Source organism: Lingula anatina, chromosome 1, assembly GCF_051362555.1.
Source record: "Lingula anatina isolate TDL-2025a chromosome 1, LinAna3.0, whole genome shotgun sequence".
Taxonomy (NCBI): Eukaryota; Metazoa; Brachiopoda; class Lingulata; order Lingulida; family Lingulidae; genus Lingula; species Lingula anatina.
The window spans coordinates 4180903-4203919 of NC_141767.1; the positions used below are offsets into that span (position 1 = coordinate 4180903).

General features: G+C 36.9%; 1 protein-coding gene across 4 annotated transcripts in view; it reads left to right on the forward strand.

Moving 5' to 3' along the window:
• LOC106170225 (intermembrane lipid transfer protein VPS13D) overlaps positions 1–23017 on the forward strand; it is a 44279-nt gene that overhangs the window by 20010 nt on the left and 1252 nt on the right. For all 4 annotated transcript variants that reach the window (XM_024076460.2, XM_086998788.1, XM_024076461.2 and 1 more), the window contains 46 exons: positions 194–347; positions 644–821; positions 1105–1360; positions 1581–1761; positions 2142–2798; positions 3122–3361; positions 3615–3840; positions 4112–4342; positions 4483–4565; positions 4732–4830; positions 8100–8327; positions 8575–8734; positions 9008–9201; positions 9607–9688; positions 9926–10043; positions 10201–10274; positions 10534–10630; positions 10812–10925; positions 11114–11222; positions 11606–11740; positions 12138–12288; positions 12489–12693; positions 12896–13112; positions 13393–13572; positions 13796–13962; positions 14333–14383; positions 14548–14628; positions 14751–14895; positions 15112–15287; positions 15581–15704; positions 15991–16063; positions 16338–16494; positions 16803–16908; positions 17217–17438; positions 17915–18175; positions 18451–18561; positions 18855–19001; positions 19242–19385; positions 19499–19635; positions 19928–20109; positions 20279–20352; positions 20561–20728; positions 21122–21322; positions 21760–22013; positions 22244–22404; positions 22738–22868. In XM_024076460.2, coding sequence (XP_023932228.2) covers positions 194–347; positions 644–821; positions 1105–1360; positions 1581–1761; positions 2142–2798; positions 3122–3361; positions 3615–3840; positions 4112–4342; positions 4483–4565; positions 4732–4830; positions 8100–8327; positions 8575–8734; positions 9008–9201; positions 9607–9688; positions 9926–10043; positions 10201–10274; positions 10534–10630; positions 10812–10925; positions 11114–11222; positions 11606–11740; positions 12138–12288; positions 12489–12693; positions 12896–13112; positions 13393–13572; positions 13796–13962; positions 14333–14383; positions 14548–14628; positions 14751–14895; positions 15112–15287; positions 15581–15704; positions 15991–16063; positions 16338–16494; positions 16803–16908; positions 17217–17438; positions 17915–18175; positions 18451–18561; positions 18855–19001; positions 19242–19385; positions 19499–19635; positions 19928–20109; positions 20279–20352; positions 20561–20728; positions 21122–21322; positions 21760–22013; positions 22244–22404; positions 22738–22868 — 7642 coding nt within the window. The remainder of the gene's footprint in view (positions 1–193; positions 348–643; positions 822–1104; positions 1361–1580; positions 1762–2141; positions 2799–3121; positions 3362–3614; positions 3841–4111; positions 4343–4482; positions 4566–4731; positions 4831–8099; positions 8328–8574; positions 8735–9007; positions 9202–9606; positions 9689–9925; positions 10044–10200; positions 10275–10533; positions 10631–10811; positions 10926–11113; positions 11223–11605; positions 11741–12137; positions 12289–12488; positions 12694–12895; positions 13113–13392; positions 13573–13795; positions 13963–14332; positions 14384–14547; positions 14629–14750; positions 14896–15111; positions 15288–15580; positions 15705–15990; positions 16064–16337; positions 16495–16802; positions 16909–17216; positions 17439–17914; positions 18176–18450; positions 18562–18854; positions 19002–19241; positions 19386–19498; positions 19636–19927; positions 20110–20278; positions 20353–20560; positions 20729–21121; positions 21323–21759; positions 22014–22243; positions 22405–22737; positions 22869–23017) is intronic.

Sequence of the window (23017 nt, forward strand, 5' to 3'; positions counted from 1 at the left end):
AAAAAAGAAATAAGCCATGAAGTAGCTCTTTTTATTTTTAAAATGGTTAACTTAAAGTACGTTATTGTTCTTTACATGGAGGATTATAGTAAAGATATCCTTTTTGATCAAGTAAAAGTCAACTGTACTTAATAGATATATTTTTATATGCCCCAATTCTTCAATATTGCTAATCCATGTGTTATATCCCCAGGCCCAGTGAGTACCCCAGCACACCCCCTCCCACCCCCCAGCTGTCCCTGCCTGCCATGCTGCCCCAGGACAGGGACAGGGGGGAGGCCCTGGTACACATCAAGGTACAGCTGGTGGATAGGAAGTGCCCTGAGTTTGCTACCACTTACAACAAGGTGGGCTGTGTTTGGCTGAAGAAATTACAAATTTTTTATATTAATTATGTTGAAAATGTTACATGTAAATGTAGAAAGAATTACTAAAATGGGAAAACAGATGTAAATAGTATAGCCATATACAGGTACATACATCCAGGCACATTTTTGTGTTAAAAATGTAAAGCGCTAAAAACACTTGATATAAGGTTAAAAAATTTTGCAGGTTGTAAAAGAAAGGTTACGTGATGATTAAGCATGATATGTAAAGGCTTCTATTAATAAACATTAACAGAATATATCTCATACATTTCCAGACAAACCGTTTTATAGATGTTGACTTTAATGGCCTAGACACTACGGCCAATCTCAACACCTGGGTGGTGGTGTTGGACTTCTTGGGGATGGGAGCCAAGATACATGACACAGAGGCTTATTCCGAGAAGACTGACCCAATGACCCCACCAGCAGCAGATACTGTTAGTGAAGAGTCAGGTACTACAGCATAATAAGGATTAAGTCTGGATAACTCTATGAATTTAAGTCTGTTATAATAATACTTTTTTGTTTTTTTTTTCAGAGATTTTTTACTACAGAAAGTTGTGCCTGTCTTCCTTCACTGAAAGTTACTGTGTTATTCCATGGCTGGCATTTATCTTTAAACATGTTTTGAACATTTTGCCAGTTCTCTAATCTCAGTTTTCAAAGAATAAAGCCAAATTTTCACTCCTTTTCAAACATAAATTTCTAATTGATATTCAAATAACCTCTGTATTAGGAGAAAAGGAAACAGTCAACTCTGAAATAGAACTGAAGGTGAAGAGCCTCAACCTCCTGCTGAACAAAAAAGAATATGAGCTTGCCAAGGCCAACGTGTCCAACTTGAAGTGTCACCTGAAGCTGAGAGATGGTAACATGGCTGTTTGTGGTCAGCTGGGCAGTATGTCCTTGACTGACCAGTCACCTCATGGGGTGCTCTACAGGGAGAAGTTCATGACAACAGGGACACAGGCTCTGGACTTTGACATATTCAAGTAAGAGGAAATCCATTTGGAATGTGTAGTGCTAGGATATTCTATCAGAATATTTCAACAAGTTTGGTCTTTGTTGTTGAAGTGTTCACTTTGTGAGGGAAGTTTGCCATACGTTGACAATTTTGGGAATGTATGTACTGATACCCAATTAAAATCACACATTATAAAGATGATGTACTCTGTTACAATATTATTTAACATGTTCTTCCCCTCCCTGCAGATATGGCACACCAGACCCGATGTTACGACGTGAGTTTGACCTGAGTGTGAAGCTCCGCATGGCCTCTGTACGCTACACGCACTCCCAGAGATTCATATCAGAAACCGTGGCATTTATTCAGCACTTCAACCAGATGCAGGAGGTGCTGGGGCGCATGAGAGCCTCCAGCTCTGGACAGAAGGTAATGATGAATTCTTCTACTAATATCAATCTTAAAAGTAATGTTTTATGTGCTTTGACATAATACAGGTGACAAGAGGGTAAGGCTGTAGATTGATCATCAGAATTCATATGTTAAATTCAATATCAGAAGTACTGATTCAGAATTAAACTTAAAAGACTAATAAACAGCTAGACAAAAATATTATTTAGAACAGCCAGTTTAATTTACACAATCAGCATTACTAATAGTTAGATTTATAAATAATGTAGTTTGGTATTGTTTAGTAAAAACGTAAGGTGTAAAATTTGGGAAAGTTTCAAATTATGTTTTGAAATTTCGGAAAAGTTAGGCTGGGGCATATGTTCAGTTGATGATGTGGTATTTTCAAATCCTTCCAGATTGATGAGAAGGCATCTCGTGGTGGCAGAATGAAACTTGACATAGTGGCAGGTTCCCCAATCATTCTTATTCCTCACAGCTCTAAGACCACAGACATCTTGGTGGTAGACCTGGGCACACTCACTGTGAAGAACACTTTCAAGTTTGCTGACAATACAGTGAAATCTGAGTTCACTCATAAAAAGAAAGAAAGGCATTCCTCTTCTAGCTCTGTGGGTGAAGAACCAAAAAACTCTACCCATTCCATGCCCCTGTCTCCAAAGAAAGCTGTTGACCCAATGTCCATGAGTATTTATGGGGGTTTGGACACAGATTGGAGGGAAGATACTATGGAAGCCACTGAATCTAGTGCAATAAGTGAATCTGCTCAAACAGCATCATCTACAAGTCCCAGGTGTAACTCATCAAAACCAAAGCTTGAGAAAAAGCCCTCACTCCAAAGACAAGACAGTGTGAATGGCAGAAAGCTGGGGTGGATTCTCAACCCCCCGCCTTCCTATGAGGAGAGTGTGGAACACGTGTGTTTGTTGGATGTCCTGTCTATCAGCCTGGAGGACATGGACCTGTACTCTGCTGAGAGGGTGGAGAAGGGGGAGTACAGCAGTAGTACACCACACCTGGACTTTGTTTTCAATACCTGTGTTATACAAAGACAGGTGAGTATGAGCTATCACATCTTAAATTACCTTCTGATAATTTTTAAAAAAAGGGACAGGCAAGGTTCCTGCTACGTTAGACATGTAAAAACATTATAACTATTAAATAATGTTCAAGGTTGTTTTCATTGAAATGAAAGGGGTCAAACCACTGATTCAGAGAAATAAATCACAGCAAATTCTACAATTTTGCTTATCAAGAGTTGAAGATGTGTTAGTATTTGTAGAATATTCAATTATTTTTCTTAGACTAGGTCAATGTAATTAAAAAAACATTGTCTCTTGTATATGAAATTAGTACACATTTTCTTTCCCTTCTTCAGGCGGTCAAGCTTCTGAAACAAAAATGTGCTCTGAACCTAGAAGTGGAAAGAAACCTGGATGGCGACCTCAGTCACAGTGTTCCAGATTTCAACATCAACGGCACCCTGTCCTCAGTTCACTGCTCTATAGATGTTAACCAATACAAGCTGGTCCGAGGGTTGTTGGATCACAACCTGGGGGAGGCTGTGGAGGAGTTCAAGAGACCATTGCTCACTGAAATGCAAGATCCTAAGAATATTGTAAGTGGAGTGACAAGGAGGTTGTATGGATTTTAGACAAATTATGTTCTTGTGAAATATGTTAGATTAGTGTTATTCTGAGCAGACTGATGAATTTTTGTGGCAGGGAGTGAGATAGGTTTGAACCCGTGGTGCAAAGTGGAGATTGTTCAATATATTTCATAAAAATAAAACAGTGGCACTGATAATGATTGGTGGTTCAAAATTTAGATACTTACCATCAAATAAATATTCAAATATTCATTATTTTCAGACTGTTTTGAGTGGCCATGTGTTCAAAGCCATTGCCATATGTATAGAGCTGAAGAATGTGAGCGTGGAGTTCCTGATGGCCCATGAGCAGCCTGACTGTCCTGAGGTCTCTCTTGCCAGGCTGGACTTCATCAAATCCAAACTCTGCTTTGAAAGCTACTCAGATCAGACCAAAGATGTGGACTTGGTGTCTCATGAAATCAGAGCTTCTGATACAAGATTTAGAGGTAAGTTTTATATACAGAATACATGGGAGAATAGATAATAAATAATTTTGTTTTAGCCTACCTATGGTATAAAAAACCTGAAATAAAATTTGAATTCATTAATAGAAATTCATATTTATCACATACTGACTGTATTTGCGAAAATTACAAAATGGATTAAACACAAATGATTTGATTGGTCATTTGTTTTTCTAATCACAATGAAAAAAATTAGAAAACCAAATGATAATTGAAGGAATGTTTTAACTCTTTTATCTTAACCAATTTTAAGACTTCCCAGACAACCACAAATCCAGCATCTTCCAAGAAATTCTCCACCCGACACGCCACCAGGGAGAACACAGGGCTCTGCAGATGGAGCTCCATTACCGCTCCACCAAGGACGCTGTCCACTACACTGCACTGCTCAACAACATGAGATTGCTCTGTATATTTGACTGGCTGCTGGAGGTGCAGGAATTCCTCTCCACCAGCCCCGAGGACCCCTTCAGCTCCAATTTTAGTGAGTATTTCTTCAAATTAGATATCAGTCAATAATGTGTGTCAGTTTATTTATTAGTAAGAGACTGGTAAAAGGTTGGAAAAATTTAAAATGTATCAGTAAATCACAACAAAATTGTTTTATTTCATGTACCTTGCCAGACAAGAGGCACCCCAGCCAGCATCAAGTAGCAGTGAGCATGGTGGATGGAATTGCCACAAAGAGGAAGCCACCTCAGTTTCAGGTAATGCACTTATTTAATAGGATTTTTTTCCACATTACTGGTAAAGTGATGGAAATATGGACACTTGTAAATTGTTTATTGCAATAATACCCTGTGTAGTGCATTTTGTATACATAAAAATATGTCAGTTGTTATTTTGAAATGTTTTGGTCTGCTTTTTTTACAGGAACAGAAACCGATGGATTTGAAACTGAATATCACAGAGACAGAGTTTGTGGTGGTGGAGAATATGACCACATGGGACACTAAGGCAGTCATTTTGAAGGTACGCAGTAGTCAACTTTTGAATATTTTTTATAACTCTAGACAAGGACCTTCAGAGAAATGTGTTTCTTTACTGACCTTCCAGTGTCAAAAAATAACCTTCTTGACAATAGTTGAATGGAACTACATGTCATTTTGCCTACCAATAAGGTACCAATGCCAATAACATGTAGCAAGGCTGTTGCAACATTAATTTTAAAATTGTACCTTGTACCTGAACTCTGCAGCCTTATAAGCATATTATTTTTATGTACAGACACAGATGTGTCTGTACATATAGCCATCATCTGCGTCTGTCGTCGCCGTCATCGCCGTCGTGCACTTTTACCGATAACATGATAAGTGGAACACCGTTTTTGCTTTTGGCTTGAAACTTACAGAACTGGTGAATATTCCTAATACGCAGGTCAAGTTCGAAAATCAGCATGATCGGGCCATTTTTAGGGAAGTTATGCTGTTTTTTCACTTTTTTCAGCATATATGCAGCACCGATAACACGATAAGTGGAAAACCATTTTACTTTTTGGCTTGAAACTTACAAAACTGATGAATATTCATAATCCGCAGGTCAAGTTCGAAAATCAGCATGATCGGGTCATTTTTAGGGAAGTTACACTGTTTTTTCACTTTTCTCAGCATATATGCAACACCGATAACACGATAAGTGAAATAACATTTTACCTTTTGGCTTAAAACTAACAGAACTGATGGATATTCATAATACGCAGGTCAAGTTCAAAAATCAGCATGATCGGGCCTTTATTTTAGAAGTTATGCTGTTTTTTCACATTTCCTCAGATTCAATTATTAGGCATGTGAACAGTCTCATTATTTAACTAATAAGATACGTAAAAGTGTTTGTTTGATATTTCCTGCATCTTTACAACATTGTTTATTGATTGTGTAAAAATGATGGTAAACTTGTTATCATGTATTGTGTAATAAAGTGTCAAAAATGGTAATAAACTCATCATTGCAGTTTGTCAGATTCAATCATCCACTATGTTCAGAATCTCAGAATGGAGGAAATTGGACATTAAACACTGTTCTATTGATATTTTTCCCATCTCATCAATTTTCTTAGTTGGTCATATAAAAATGGCAACAAACTGTTTATTTTGTTTTATGTTAAAAAAATGTTAAAAATGGAAATAAACCCATTTCAGAACAGTGCTGTCTTGTTCACATTTTGGCATTTTTAAGATGTGACTTTGAAGTTTCATGAGCCTGCAGACCTTTGCTAATCACATTTTCTGAATATCCATGATACTAATATTTTATGATTAAAAATTGATGGTCATTATGCTGTTAAACATTATGTAATATTGCATCAAAATTTGAAGAAACCCCTATTTTGGGCACTGCTCCCATGATGACCATTTAAGAAAAACCATGTCACTTACTGTTTTCAAACTTACAGGAAAGAAACATGGGGCTAAAATACAGCTTCAGTAGGCAATGCAGTCTGTTTGGTAATTTTTTCTGTCATGAAAAACCGTGTTATGACTGTCAAACCTTTAAAAAAGAAACACAGGACTAAAATGCAGAATGAGTTGGAAAAGCAGTCTAATTGGCTTCTTTTTCTGGAAGTTATACATTTGAGTGAAATATTCATTATCTTTTTGGCATATTCATTGTGGGACTCGGAGCTCCCATGGACATGAAGCCGAATGGTAATCAAATTTTCTACATGTCCATGCTATTTATTGTCAATAATCAAAGATTGGTGATAATTATTCTATAATTTATTATGTAATGTTACATCAAAATTGACAACAATATTTTTGCAAACATTATGAAAAGAAAACTGTGTTACTTATTGTTATTTTTAACTTACAAGTATGATTTTTAGGATTGGCATGCAGTTCAAATTAGAAAGGCAGGTCAATTGGGTTATCATTTATTATTGAATTTATGCAATTTTGTGTGAAATTTTCATTTTTCTCATTCTGGCACTTTCTAAGTATAAAATTGAACTCTGATGGGCCTGAAACCTTATGCTTTTACTTTTGTCGTTGTTACCTGTTGTGCATAATTAAAATTTGATGTTGGCTGTGCAGTAAAACATAATGTATTATTGCATCAGAATTGGTAGTCTCCTATTTGGTGCATTATTGTTTTGTGCTTTTCTTAAGATGTGACTTATGGGCCTGAAAGACCTTTGAGAGGGTCAGTATGTTAATATCCCTTGGGTATCACTTAGCCTAATTTCTGAGTTATAAAGTCATTTGCCTAATTGAGAAGCCATTAAAGGAGATTACGTAAAGCACACTTGTTGATATTTCCTTGTAAACTCCCAAAAGTTAAGCTCTCTGCTAGATTAATAATAAATAAGCAGTGATAATTATGCAGGTTATTATATATATATATATATATATATATATATATATATATATATATATATATATATATATATATATATATATAAAATCAAAGATTAAAAGTTTGAATAGCAGCTTCATTGAAATTATATTTACATATAATCTGCCTAGGAGGTTATATTTTCACCCCTGTTTGTCTGTCATCAACATAACTCAAAAAGTTATGGACCGATTTTGCTGAAATTTTTAGGAACTGTCAGAATTGGGCCAAAGAGGACAATGATTAGTTTTTAGTGGTGGTCTGGCTCAATAATCAATCAATAATCAACAATAATCAATTGCTGCCTTGGCAGAGGTCTGCACTCTTGGTGGTTTTCTAGTTTTGTTATGTTTTCCTTTACAATTTTTTCTCAAACACTTGCATTTGTGACTTTTAACTCTCACCCGCTCAAGGCTCTGCACATTTTCTGTATTTCCACATAAGCAATTGTATTTTTTTTTATGTCTTTAAACATTTAAAATTATTTTATGCACTGTCATCATTTTTCAAATATTGAGACTTTCATCATGTGACTATAGTCTCTCATGGTCCTGAAACTGTAATCTTATCGAAGGGGTGGATTGAGACCATCTTCTGGGTCTTCTTGAAGACAGGTTATTAAGTTTATATTGACTGGTATCTATTTTTTTCTGTTGGAAGACCATCAAAATGGAGGATGGATCAACATAGATACTTTGGAATACTGTCAGAAAATATCTCAGGGTCCGCTCCTGTTATTGACCATGTTACCTGTTGTGCATGATTAAAATTCAGTGTTGACTGACAGTGCTATTATAAGCATTATTTATTATTGCATCAAAATTGACAAATTGACCTTTTTTTGCATCTTTATTTTCTGTTTTTTGTCTGTACATTTGACAGCTTTGCTGCCTTGTTTCTTTTCTGAAGAGCACAGCAGTATTATCCTACAGATCAGCCACAGAGAGGCCCCTGTCCTGTAGCCTACAGAGCCTAGAGGTGTTCTCCTGTACACTGAATGCAGAGAATGAGACTGCCCTCTCTATCATAGACCCTATGACAGTGTCCATTGAGCTGAGTGGGACAGGGAGGAGGGGGGACAGTGGGGCACATGGCCTGGCTGATGCTGCTGTAGATGACAGACCTCCTGTGTTAGAGGTATGTACCTGGGAGTGAATTGTAATGAACCTTTTAGGAAAGAAATGAAGATTGGATCATGTGATGTGACCGTGGGTGAATCTGATTCATAAATCTGCTTTGATTGATTTAAAGAAATAGTAAAAATTATTTTCTTTGAGTTAAATTATGTATCTAGGTTCTGCTATCTTATTTCTGCAATGCTTTCAGAACTCGATGATTTTAAAATGCATATGTATATAATCATGCAATCTTGTATCCTATACAGGTCGGCTTCAGTACATTAAACATCAGGTTGTCATACAATGACCTGAAGTTGTTTCTTGCCATCATTAACTCTGTGCCAGAGCAGGCGTACCAAGCCAAGAAAAGCAAGAGTGACCTGGCTATCACAGCAGACACAATACCAGCTGAGTCTAAATATTCAGGTAAGTCTGAGGTCAAAAGTGCTTATTAAACAGTTTTTGAATCTCTGTTTATAAAAAATAATCTTTAAAAATCTTAGTATTATCAAATTGCTCCAGTTACAGGACTCTCTTGTTGGAAGTTGAACAGCATAGTTTGATACTTTCTATCCTATCTAACTCTGCCATGTAGAATAAGTGACAAATATTATCTGGACTAAATATTCCGGTGAGAAAATTCTGTATAGAATGACATTGGTTTGAAAAAGAAATAAAACTCATCAGTTTCTTTTCCAGTGGAAGCTTTCCAGTCCCTGCACAATCTAGGTTTCAAGTACATTGACTGTGAGCTGGCATTACAGGAGTGCGGAGGGAAGCTGGATGATGCTGCCCTCTGGCTTACAACCAATGCTGAACCGGTGAGGAAGGCAAAAAGTGGAGAGAAGAAAGATGATGGCCAGCTAGGAGGCATGAACATTTCTGGAGTAGAGGTGAGTTTTATTATCTCAGTTATAATATAATCAGTAATCATGATGATTTTTAGATTTAAAAATTTAAGATTAAAGATTAAAATCTTAAGTATAAAATGAAGTACAAATTATCTGGAATGAAATAAACTCAAACAGTTATTTCTGTACATATCATATTTTATATATTACTAATATACAATATTTTAAACTCTTGACATACATTTTTATGGTTTTAGCTATCTTAAAGATATCCAGAAGATTCTTGCTGCAGCAATGTTTGGTTTGTTTTGTTTGTTTTGTACAGAAATCCTTCATAAATTAATGTCAATTTTTGTACCTATGTTGCTGAAAGCAGGCAGTATCTGTTTGGTCTGTTTAGTACAGAAATCCCTCATATATTAATGTGTATTTTTTGTACCCCTGTAGCTGAAGGCAAACAGTATCTGTCTGTGTCTGATTGATGATTGTCTGGATGCTGATGTGCCTCTTACAGAGTTCACCATCTCAGGTGAGGTCACTGTTAGTGTTACACTTGGATGCTGTTTATTTGAGAATCAGTGATACTGTATCTGACTGGAGTTGTTTTAATTATAAATTTGTTTCAAAGAAACAATGTTATTTAAAGAATGATTACATTGGTTTTGATTGATCTATTGATTGAAGAATTATATAAAGCCAAAGTGTAAAATTTGACCTTTTTTCACCAGGTTTTTCAGTATAACTCATAATTTATTTTTGATTGCAGGTTTATCAGTTCTTCAGACCTTGAGAAACAAGTTGACAGGAAAGGCCAACTTTGCCTTAGCAGCTGATTACTACAACAGAAAACTTTCAGGCTGGGAGCCATTTATTGAGAGTTGGAAGTGAGTTGTTTGTAAACTCCAAATTACCAATGGTGTCTTTGAAGACATGGCTACTATACTGTATAACCTTGAATGGTTGAAATAAAACCTTAATATTTCTTCTTCATGTTTTTATAGCATTTCTGTATTTAATTCAAATATTTTTTTAAAATTTCAGTTGCACTGTGGAATGGCAGCAACATATGTACCATGAGACCCCTGAAGACAACAGTTTGACTGTATCAGTGTCGGGTAAGTAGCTGAATAATTTAATGACCAGTGTGTTTTCTTGAAATACTGATTTAATTGAATTTTATATTTGGTGGTTTTGAGTACAATAACAATAGCATACAAAGAGAACAAAAGCTCTTTTTTTACACTTAAAAAATCTTTGTTTTACCCATGGGAGGTATTTTGATGTGCAATCAACCACCTTCATCACAAATGCAACACGGGTGGCAAGTCTAACTTTATGAACAAATGCTTCAAAGGTATTTTTGTCTTTCACCAGCATTTAACCCTTTGAATATCAACCTGACCAGTCCACTGTTAGACCTGTATAAGAAAACCAAGGTGAAGTGGACTGAGGATTACTATAAAACTGAAAGGTTGGTGGCCATTAAGTGCATAACTTTTATCATAGGAAGAATGTACTTCACTGAACATTAGTCATATTGAGTTGTTTATTTGTTAGAAAATGACAATTTTCACAAAGTAATGATTTTCATCCTGCATTGAAAGTAGTGCTTCATGGAACCCTTTGCTTACCTTCTGTTTGGTTGTCTTTAGTCCTCAAGACATGCCCTCTGCTGGAAAGAGAAGAGTCCCTTTTGTACCCTATGGACTGAAGAATCTGACTGGATGCAAGCTGCAGTTTGGCACGACAACTGATATGACTGATAGGTGAGGACACACCTGTATAATTCAGGAAAATCTAAAGATATTCGCTGAAATTTTAAAGAAACATGAAGTCAGAAATGGGACTCGGTGCAAAAAACTGCACCTGTGCAAAGTATTGTAGTCTGAATTGTTTTTGTTTTTCTTATACTTCTTCCAGTAATTTTCTTACCTTCAAATGTTATTGTTTCCAGCTGGGGCAGAACCACATATCTGGGTGGCGCCATCTACAACTGGAGAACAGTTATGCCTGGAGATGAAGTGTCATTTCTGTTTGAGGAAAAGGGAAAGATGAGACATCAGGTAGAGAAATATTTTTTCTTTGCTTTGTAGGCATTGTCTGTGTTAAAATAGTGAACACATGTTAGTTGCAGTAGCATTTATTACTACTGTATGATTGCATACTTTTGAAATAGCATGCAGAATCAACATAAATAACAAAATTAAACTTAATTTTCAATTGGAGCAAACACTATAATTTTCAAAATCCTGTTAATGTCAAAAGATTGTATGCATAATTGCATTTCTTTTCTGTCATTTGTACCTGTATTATCCTTTTTAACCTTGCCAATTTTCAACTTTGCTCTTTGTCTCTCTCCTTCTTCTGACCCCATGTTGACCTAGGTGTGATCCCTTTGGAGGAAATCTTATTCAGTTGATGCTGACTAACTTTTGTTTTGTTCTAGAAAACTCACGAGCTGAAAGTCCACCAGATTGTAGTGAAGGTGGATGGATGGAAGACAGCTAGTCCAGTATCAGTGGATAAAGTGGGGACGTACTTCAGGAATGCTGATGCCGAAGTGAATACATCCTCCAGTTTGGTAAGTCAGTTGTTATAGAGACAACTGCACATAATTGTTCATATAGGGTGGTTAGGTGACTCAGGACACATGGTGAATTTATGTATATTTGCAGGTCTTGGTTCGGAGGGTTACAAAGACTGGCACTTTTGGTCAGAAAAGTCTCCTCTGAATCAAAATTTATTCTTGATACCATGACATTACTAAATTTGGGTCAACTAATGGTTTAAAAAAAATGAAGAATTAAAAAAAAAACTATTATCAAACTGCTGGCCACAGGCTACTTCAATTCTTCTATCTTATCTAGAAATTTTTAAAAAGTAATCCAATTTTTGGTGTGGATTGGCTTATTATCTCTCTCTATTCTCTTCTTATTTTGTGATCATGGCTGTTACATTAGTAATATTTGTACCTCCAGTTTAAAGACCTGCCCACAGCCAGGCTGGTGTTTGACATCAAGATAGTGGGCAGTGCAAAGAAGGTGATCACAGTGAGATCTGCTCTGAAGATGGTGAACAGGCTGGAAGATGTGGTGGAAATACAGGTCCACAATATGCTGAACAACACTGGTGTGTACATAGTCATCATCTTCATGCAGGGTTGCATATTAAAGACTATAGACTGTTAGTGTTATATATAATTTAGAATATTGCTCAAGGTACCAGTTGACAGAATTTTACCCTTCATCAGAAATGTTAAATTTTTTTTACTGCTGTGTTACTATAATAACCCTGTAATTACCAAACACGTTATATTTTCATACTTGCAGAGAAGCCCCACATCTTCTCCCTGGACCCAGGCTGCCCCCTGTACATCCCTGTACCCCTGGTCCACTGCCGTCTCCACGCACGTCCCCGCGGCTGGAGTATGGCCTACTGTCAGAAACCCATCTACTGGACACATGTCCAGAAACCAGGCGAGGTCAGGGACAGCTTGAGGAGCTGTCATACTGTCAATGGAGAGGGCATATACAGGTATGAATGTCACTATGATTCTGTGACTTTTGTAAAGAGAAGTTATTTGATACCCAACTTGTGTGGTACCATGGAAGTCATGTGAGATTTTAGAAAAATGTTAGACTGAAATATTTAATAAGAAAGATTATATTCAAAAAGACAGGTCGGAACTCGATTACAGAAAGACAAAGGCCTATAATGCTGTACAAAATTCTTCCAGATTCTGTGTTGAAGTTAAGAAGGAAAACTTCCCCATGGACTACGCCACTAAAAAGACAGACACCATGGCTGAGGTGTTCATGCATCCTGGACACACCCTGACACTAGTGCCACCTACTGTCATTGTTAACCTACTCCCCATAGAGCTACAGTACTACATTAAAGGCACTCAGATCAAGGGAGCCATCAAACCTGGGAAAGAGAAACCTTTATTTGCTGTAAGATGCGTTGATTTAAATATTGTTTTGAATATATTTAGAGCCATTTCTAAGCTCCTATTTATGGACAATCAAAGTGAATGTAGGACAGATGTCTGCTATTAAGATATGACAAACCATATTAAGGACAGTATTGTATTCTTAACAATTGCAATAGAAGTACTAAAAATTGGAAATTGGAAAAAATGAATTTTGATTGGTTTTAACATATTCAAATTGAAGCTGTCATTGAGATGTTGTATGGTGGATGTTGTATCATTTTTACCCTGTATCTTCCCAGGCTGACATCAGCCAAGCCATAGAATTAGGTATTCTGCTGGAGAACTTCCCCACCTGTAGAGAGCTGGTCATCCCTCCAGGTGTGACAGATTACCTGGTGAAGATTAGACTGTATGACACGTACAACAGACTGCTGGAGCTCATGGTGAGAATACACGCAAGGAAAGGAGGAGCACTGAAGGTATTGATCAGTGATGAATACACAATTGCTGAATGAATTTTATCAATCAATTCAGTTTATCTCACCTAGTTAGGTAAACAATTTTCATTAAGAGAATTTTGTAAAATTCAAATCCTGAACCGATTTCGTAAGAATTTACAAACTCTGCATATCATGCAGGGTACTGTGTAACCTTAAGTCACATTGAAATCAATTATTGATATTATTTTATATTCTACTTCAGCTGCACATCTTGGCCCCCTACTGGCTGGTGAACAAGTCAGGCCTCCCATTGCTGTTCAGACAAGACAGTGCTAAGACCGAGGCAGCGGGACAGTTTGAAGAACATGAACTGGCCAGGAGTCATGCACCTCTGCTCTTCAGTTTTGCAGACAAAGATGCTCCATTCCTGTGAGTGATTTTCGTGTGTTAGAATTAAAAATGTGTACACATTTTGAACAGTGCTTTTCAAAGATTAGGTATGCTCTTGTATAGTAACAGCCATATTGTTAGTTTTTGTTAGACTTGTACCAAAACCAAATAAGGGGGTGTGTGAGCACTGAAAAACTGAAAGCTTTGGTGTCATGATGCTGAAATAAGTCATTTGTGTGAAAGAAATGTTTTACTTCAATGTACACAGGTCTCTATTGTTTTAGACTTTTTATCTGGATTTTAAAATGCCAAATATGTGTAAAGAATACATGTTAGTACTTATATATATCCCATACAGTAGCCTGTCATTAGGTGATGAGTTCCTGAGGTATGTTTATGATTATTACAGGTGTATTATGAGACTGGGGAAACATGTACATGAAAACTCCTTGTCACAGTGGTAAGTACAGAATAATGTTATTTTCCTATTATGTGACAAAACTTTGATTAATGCCTTAAATCATTCTTCAGATAGACATTGTATTTCCTTTGTTAATTTCACATATGAAATGTTAAAATTTGGAAATTTTATGAGTTACGACATGCTATAAACTTGTATTTTAGGTGCCACAGATTCAGTTTGTCAAGAGGAGTTGGCATGCGCCAGCTGCACGTCACACCAAGAGATAACAGGAAGGTGGACAAGTGAGTAACTTCTGGCTGTGTAAGTCTTTTTCTGTTAAATAGTATCACAATTTCAAGCTATGACAGGTGATTTTTAATGACTATTTCAAATTTTTGATCCAAGTTATCAATTGTTTTTATAGAGTGTATAACATTGGCATAGAGATTCGGCAAGGCCAAGGTCGCCATAGAGACACCTATATTGTGACCTTCACCCCAAGATTCACCCTGGATAATAAATCTTCGTACAGACTGGCATTTGCACAGAGACACCAAGTGACTGGCAAGGTGAGAAATAATGGGCAGATTGACTTAAAAACATTAACTCCTTTGATCACTGTCACTATTGAGGAGATCACCCAAGTCGCCTGTGCTTCTGTCTCACCCTTCCTTTTGTAATACTACACAATTTTATAGAAAAACTACGTAGAGATCATAACATGCAATATCACAATATAAACATTGCATTTCACACATACAAGAATACTTCATACTTTTCCTCAGGGCCCTGAGAATCCATCAGGTGTGTTTAGTGCCTACCCCAACTCCAGTCTGACTTTCCACTGGCCGCGCCAAGACCTGGATACACTGCTGTGTGTGCGCAGGATGGATGACATGGACTGCTACTGGTCAGGGGGATTCTTTCTGGATAAAGTAAACTCTTTTCATGTCAACATGAGGTAGGTAATACTAAATGTGATTAACAGTCTGGTCATCAAGTGTAAATGTTAAACCTCTATGGCAGTCTGACAAGCCTGTCTGTATGTTCGTGAAAAAAAACATTAGAATTTATCACCATTAGCTCAAGTTGATTGACATGTGTTCATTGGTTGTTGTAAATTTTTGAAAAGCTCTTCTATAATTTTATCAAATCAACAAGGCCAGTCTTTCACACTGTTGTAAACTTTTTGCTTGACATAATAATAATACTGGACTCAAACATAATCCTTTTATTTTGTCATTTTATTTCAAGGGGTCCTCAGAAGATGCCACTATTTCTAAGAGTGGATGTAGTATTACAGGGAGCCACTTACTTTGTGATATTCTCTGATGCTGATCAAATGCCTCCACCTTACAGAATTGACAACTTCTCAGAGGTAATGAGGGGGGGTTCACTTGATATACCTTTTGATTGAGGCTATCATATGTCAGAAGGAAACTGGGGTTTATAATAAACTTTACAACTAATTCATTACCAATGTGATTTGTGGATTGGATATTTTTCCTTATATTTACAATTAAAAATTATGTTTATAGTTATAAGGCTTTTACTAGTGAAATTCATGTTTTTCATTGAAAAACTTTTCAGATACTGACAGAGCAATTTTGTCTAGTTTTATCTATGTATGTCTAAGTATTTAAAACATTTTTGTATTTATGCAGGTGCCCCTTGTTGTGTACCAAAGAGATGTGGTGGATGATCGACTCAGAACATTGATAAAACCAAAAACTTCATGTAAGTTTTACTAGATATATTACATTTGATTTTAGGCCTAATGTTACTGTTTCTTGAGAAGTGCATTTTTTGGAAAGTATGGATTTTATTTTTGAAAAAAAATGTGCTCCCCTTGCTTACTAAATTAGAAACACAGGTAGCTGCTCTAACGTCCTATCTTTCCAAAACCATGGCAGATCAAGCAAACATTGTTACTGAAGCAACTGATATCAACTTTTAATGAAAGTCTTGATTATATGTCCTCTTTCTTTAATTCACTATACTGTGTTTTCAGGGCCATATGCATTAGATGAGCCCAGCCTGCAATCCATATTAGCTTGCTGTGTCCAGGGCGGGACCAAGGCCTACTATGATCTGGACAGGATAGGAGACGGCCAGCAGCTCCATTATGAGAACTTCTTTTATATAGCTGTCACAGGCACTTTTATCAGGTGAGATGATTTGAGGAGATGTTAAAGCCTGGGAATTAACAAAAAGACTGGATTGACAAACAGACAGGTTGGATTGGACAATGTATGAAATACTCATAAATTTATTATTGTATATTGAGAGAAAGAATTTGCATATGATTTTGCATGGATTAAAAAGTTGAGTTGATAACAAATCTAATTTCTGAAAAAGTCACTTGACACTGATTTTTGATGCAAATTATATTTTTTCTTCTTAACCATTTATAAAATATGTAATACTATTTTTCCTCTCGGTCATATATAACATATGTACCTATATCTGTGTTCAGAGAGCCCCAGCCAGGTTCCCTGCAGCCCCTCTCCTCAGACTTGGAGTCCCAGATGTTGGTGTTGGATGTCCCCACAGACTCCACCGCTGTGGTCTTCAAGAGGAAAGTAAGTAATTACTGGTGTATGTGGTTTGAACGTATTGATGCTTCCTAATTTATTTTCACTGTTCAGCCATTTATTAAACACCATAATTGGTGCATTTTTGGTATACTTCTGATGAAACATTTTTGACCAGCCTTTTGATCAACAATTGAAAAATTTTTCATAAGAGTGAATGTCAAAGGTAAAACTTTGTTCAAACCAAGATGAATGTGTTGTCTATTATCAATCTACTTAAAACCAATTTAAGACATTAAGTTTGATAAAGTAATAAACAACATAGAACTAAGTCAGTTCAATGTATTAATCTCCAGGAGACAGGTAAGAGGTCTCAGTTATGGAGGATGACCACCAGTGGTCTGATACAACATGAGGGTTCTGCCGTCCCCAGGGACCCCAGGAAGAGTCCAGCCAAGGACAATGTGTTTGTACTGGACATCTCGGCCATAGCCCCGCTGCCCACCCAGTATGTACCCCTGATGCTGAGGAAGATGGACCCCAGGAGGAGGGCCACACAGACATGGCAGTTCACTGAGGTAAGGGGGCAGGGGGGTTAGATATTAGATATTGTAAAGAATCCAGCTTCTGGCTCCAGTTTCATAAAAGAGAACTGAAATTGAAAGTTTGTCTATACTTCATGACTTTGGTTTACCTCAATCTGTGAAATAAGTGGTCTGATATTGAATTGACTCAGTAAGACAGACAGCCTGTGACAACTGTGAACTTGAAGTAGAATAGTATTACAGTAAAAGTCAAGTATTGCTGTTTCTTGTGACCAGAAATTGAGTTTTCTTTGTGCTTTCTTGAATTTGTAATCTGAGTTTATATGATATAGCATATTTCTTTGAGTGCTGTTTGTATGACATTATTTTTATGACTAGTTACATTTTTCTCCTATCTGTGAAAGCCCAAGTAAGTCGAGCGTGGATTGCAGGCTTTATAAATCCCAGAGTCCATCTCGGTAACAATTTATATTGACTGTGAATGTAACCATATGTACTCTGTGATTCAGGATGGTCGCCTGGTCAGTGCCTTTGGCAGCCTCAGTGTCCAGTCCAGAGACGGGGTCACTGGACTGAAGGATGGGGCAGCGGTGGTGGTGGGACCTGGTCTACCACTGACCATTACTGGCAGTTCAGAGTCCAGCACCCCTGTACCTGTGTACATGGCCCTGGGCAGACAGAAGATGAGGAGTGGTTCTGGTGTACTGGCTGTCAGGGTGATACCAGATGGTCCCACTAGAGTTCTGGAGATTACTGATCTCATGCAGAGGGTAAGGGGGAATATGTGTGTATGTTTTCTAGCTAGTAATACATGGTAAGCTAGGAATGGAAGCCTGTAAATGTTAGGAGCCTATTTATCTTCTTATCACAGATAAATGTGGAAAATATGAGGGAAAGAACCTTGTAAGCTGATTTAATCAACAAACTTATATACAAGTATTTATACTACATTGTACAGGGACAAGACATTCATTGTGAACGAGTTACCTTTGGTTGATAATGTTTTCTGATAATAATTGCTTATTGATATTATAACTATTTGTAGGATGTAGCAATATCAGACTCTGATGACTACACCATGGTGACAGAGAAAGGGACAGAACAACAGAGAAGAAGTAGTTCTATAACAGACCATGACAAGATTGGGGAGTTGAAGGTGTGTTACGAAAACAGAAATTTTGCCACAAGTCTATACTACTAATGGGAATAAAATACATTTGATATTGGAAACACCTCTAGGAAACACCATTTGGAAAATAGTCCTTTTAAAATATTTGAAAGTGATGTTTAATAATAGAGACACCACTAGGAAAACAAGATTTTTGATAAGGTTTTGGAATTGATGTGATAATGTGTTTTATTTTGAAAAGTTATATTTTGCAAATCCTGTTTCAAACATGTAGTGTATATAGCATTATGTTTATAGCATGTTTTCATTTCATCTTCTAGGTATCCTTAAATCTCCATGGCGTGGGGATTTCCCTGGTCAACCACATCCCTGAAGAACTTGTATACATCTCATTCATGGACATTGACGTTGGGTTTTCTTCCAAAAGGGGATCACAACTTCTGGAGATGTCTGTCAAGAATGTGCAGGTTAATATGACCTAGTTGGATAAGGATTTACAGCATCAAAACTTTGAAAGTTCCGATCAGTAGAAAATGACAGTGGAACATGTTTATATTGTCAGATGTATCAAATTAAACTTTGTCAAGAAATTATCACTATAATATGTGAAGTACAGCAATTTTATTTGATACTTTCTCACTGTGTCATATTGTAAACCAAACTCCCTATGTATTATCTAACCATTGAGCCATCATTCTGTGTTTTAGGTTGACAGTCAGTTGTTTGGCGCCCTGACCCCAGTGGTGCTGTTTGTTACCAGGTTAAAAGAGGGCATCAGAGACGACTCTCCTGCACTGCAAATCTCTGCACATAAAGTGGCCAATAAGGAATGGAATGCTGAAATATACAAGGTGTTTATTTCATATTTTACTGCTCACAGTAAAAAAAAAATAATGGTAAATTATAATCACGTTTATAATCATGTTTCATCCCTTAAAGTATTAATTCATATTTGTTCTGCCAGCACCTTGCTGTCTATATGAAGAGAATGACTTTGATCATTGAGGAACGTTTGTTGTGGAAACTACTGCAATTTGCTGACATTGGATTGGATGACAGTGACTTGGAGCAAGTTGATGAAAGTGACTTCTCAGCACAAAGGTAAGTTCATCCTATTTTGTCTTTGGTATTTCCATTATTCTTGGGCTTTCATTGAAACATGTTTATTTTGTAGGTAGGTGATATCTTAGCAGTGTATGGGAGTGAATGTCAATCTAAGCAATGTGTTGTTGCTCAACAAAAATATGTTGACTTTTGTATGGGATGTACTTCATGGTGAGGTTGTTGAGGCAATCTATAATGACTTGATCTGCTCTTAGTTTAGCAAAGTTATAGCACCAATACTTTTTACTATCAAATTAAATAATTATCACTGTTCTAATTTCTTCTATAGAAACCAAGCAGTAGCCACAGCCATCCAGGCCAAGAGATACTACTTTGGAGTGCTAAAGATCCAGACGCGCCGTATCAACCTGGGCATGCACACGTCCACCAAGCTGCCCCCTGACCTGGAGGCCATCAAGGTCAAGATGGGAATACCTCTCATCAAGTTTGAGGATGCCAAGGTTGAATTAGGTAGGTCAAGGTGAAGGTGAAGGGCATTTGTTACCAATAATGCTACTCATTTGCAAGATAATGAACAAAAAGTTTATTAAGATTTGGTTGTGGAAAGGATAGTTTTCTATAACATATTTTGAATACCTACTTTCTTTGGTATGATATATTTGTTCAATTTGTTTTTCAGACCCTTTTGTTCAGTACCATCCATTTGAAACCAGTGCTTTGCTTATAAATTCAATCATCACTCATTACACTGAGGTAGGTGACATTGGTATAGACAAATGTAAATTTTAAGATGTTAAAAGTAATTTATCACCCTACAGAATTCTTTGTTTCGTTATTTATAGTTAAATTGTTGACAAATATTTAAGATGCAAGTAATATGTCAATCAAAGAATATAAAGAATATAAGCTTTATACTGTGGATTATTTAGTACTGACAGTTGAATTATTTTATACTTCCCAGGAACTAAAAAGCCAGGCAGCTAAGATCCTGGGTTCTGTAGACTTCCTGGGGAATCCCCTGGGTCTGGTGAATGATGTGACCGCAGGGATCTCTGGGGTGGTCAGAGAGGGCAATATAGGGGGTCTGTTTACCAATGTGGCCCACGGCTTCACCAACTCTGCTGCCAAGGTAAGCACAGTGCATTAGGTATCAGTTTGTGTAGAAACACAGGTATTTGAGGTTCATAAGATGGAAGTGATATTGCCTCAAAGTATCATACATATACTGTATATGTAGTCATTTAAAAATTGTCAATGTGTATTCTTGTGGCATTTCTTATTTTGTGCACATCTTTTTCCTTTGTTCTGTAAGACTGCTTTGTAGTCATGCTCCACGCTACTACACTGTATCAGTACATCTTTATGAGTTAGACATTTTATCTGGGGATATTCAAAGAGCTAAATAAACTGAACCATCTTTGCTATTTCCTATAGCAGTACTCTTGTGTGGACTGTTTAATGTAAAGGACAGATTCAAGTTAATATGGAACAAGAATGAAACCACTGAATCATTTATTTCCAGGTGACTGGTTCTCTGTCAGATGGTCTTAGTAAGCTGACCTTTGATGAGCAGTACCAGACTGTGAGGCAGCAGATCAAGAATGAAGGGGACAGTGGAGGCAATATTATAGCAGGAATCAAAGGGCTGGGTCATGGCTTGGTGGGAGGTCTCACCAGTATTGTACAGAACACAGTACAGGGGTACAGCAGTGGAGGAGTAGAGGTGAGAGAACTGGATATACTGTGTGTATGTATTTATAGTGGAGAGGCACAGGTGAGGGAATAGAATATATTATGTGTATATATGTATTTATAGTGGAGAGGCACAGGTGAGGGAATAGAATATATTATGTGTATATATGTATTTATAGTGGAGAGGCACAGGTGAGGGAATAGAATATATTATGTGTATATATGTATTTATAGTGGAGAGGCACAGGTGAGGGAATAGAATATGCTGTATGCCTGCATTTATGACTGCATATGCATACATTCTGCCACACATGCACATACACAATGTAGAAAATAGTGAGTAGGAAAAAAACTTTTGTGACATTTCTGTGCTGGAGAGATATAAAAAGAGTTTCTTGTTGTAACATATATATATTTTTATTTTATAAAAAGTTTTTTAAAAATCACCATCCCCCATTCTGATTTCAGGGTTTGATGGCAGGGCTGGGTCGCGGTATGGTGGGCACTGTCACCAAGCCAGTCACGGGAATGCTGGACTTTGCCTCCCATACAGCCACCGCCATGAGAGACACCAGTCGCACTAGTAGTGCAAGGAGACAGAACAGGCACCGCAGTACCAGGCATTGCCTGGGCCCTGGGGGACTCCTGCCAGAGTACTCAGAACATGATGCCCTGGCACAGACCTTCCTCTACTTGCTGAATGATGGGGATTACTCTGAAAGGTAATTAGAATGGGGTGCATTTGTTCTTTTGGAGTCTGTGATCATGCTGACATATATATATATTTGAAATGTATAGGCATAAAGGGCCCATGATGCTCTCTGATATGTAAGTATACTTAGAATTGGATTATCCTGCATTCCTTGGATTATCCTATCATATGTATTTCTTATATTACTAAGCTGTAGTACAATGTTTAAGCATACAGATACATATCTTATATCAATTCTAGATACATTGCCATGATCCCAGTGAAGAGTGGTCGGGAGAGTCTGAGAGTTCTGATCACCAGTGACCAGCTGTATTTTCTACGCCATGAATCTCCAGACATGGACAATGTCACCCTGCAGGTGCCCTATGAGGAACTGAAGGGATGCAGGGTCATAGATTTAGGTAATAGAGACATCAAAACGGGAAAAATGAATGTTTTATGTTTCCATTTTCATTAAGTGATTACTGATCTTGATGTATTTTATCACTTGAAAACACTTTATATCATTAATATCAAGTTTTATTTATAACAATTATGTTTAAGATCAAAATCTGTAATTTTTATGGTCTTGATATGTAGTAAGTGGATTGAGAAATTATATAAAACAATTCTTTCTGGTTGCTTGATATTTTAACACATTTATGTGTACTTAGTACTGTGTAATAAATGACAAATTCAATTTTGAACCATATTTGCAAACACTTATACAGTTGACATATTTTCCTCATATACAGTCCAGAATGATGGAACCCTTGGCTACTATGTCCAGTTGTCCATATCCAGCAGTCAAAATGGAGGGGCAGCCCCTAATATACCTCTGAGGACCCCGCAGATTAGATGTGATAGCGAGATGACAGCCATGCAGGTGATGTAGCACATATGTTGTAGTGTAATTTGATATGAGTATAATTAGTACCTGGTTTGTAATTGGATAAAGGTATACATGTCTATATCACAGTAGTTTGAAGCTAATACATTGTTTTTGGTTAGATTAATCACTAGTATCTCATTCTT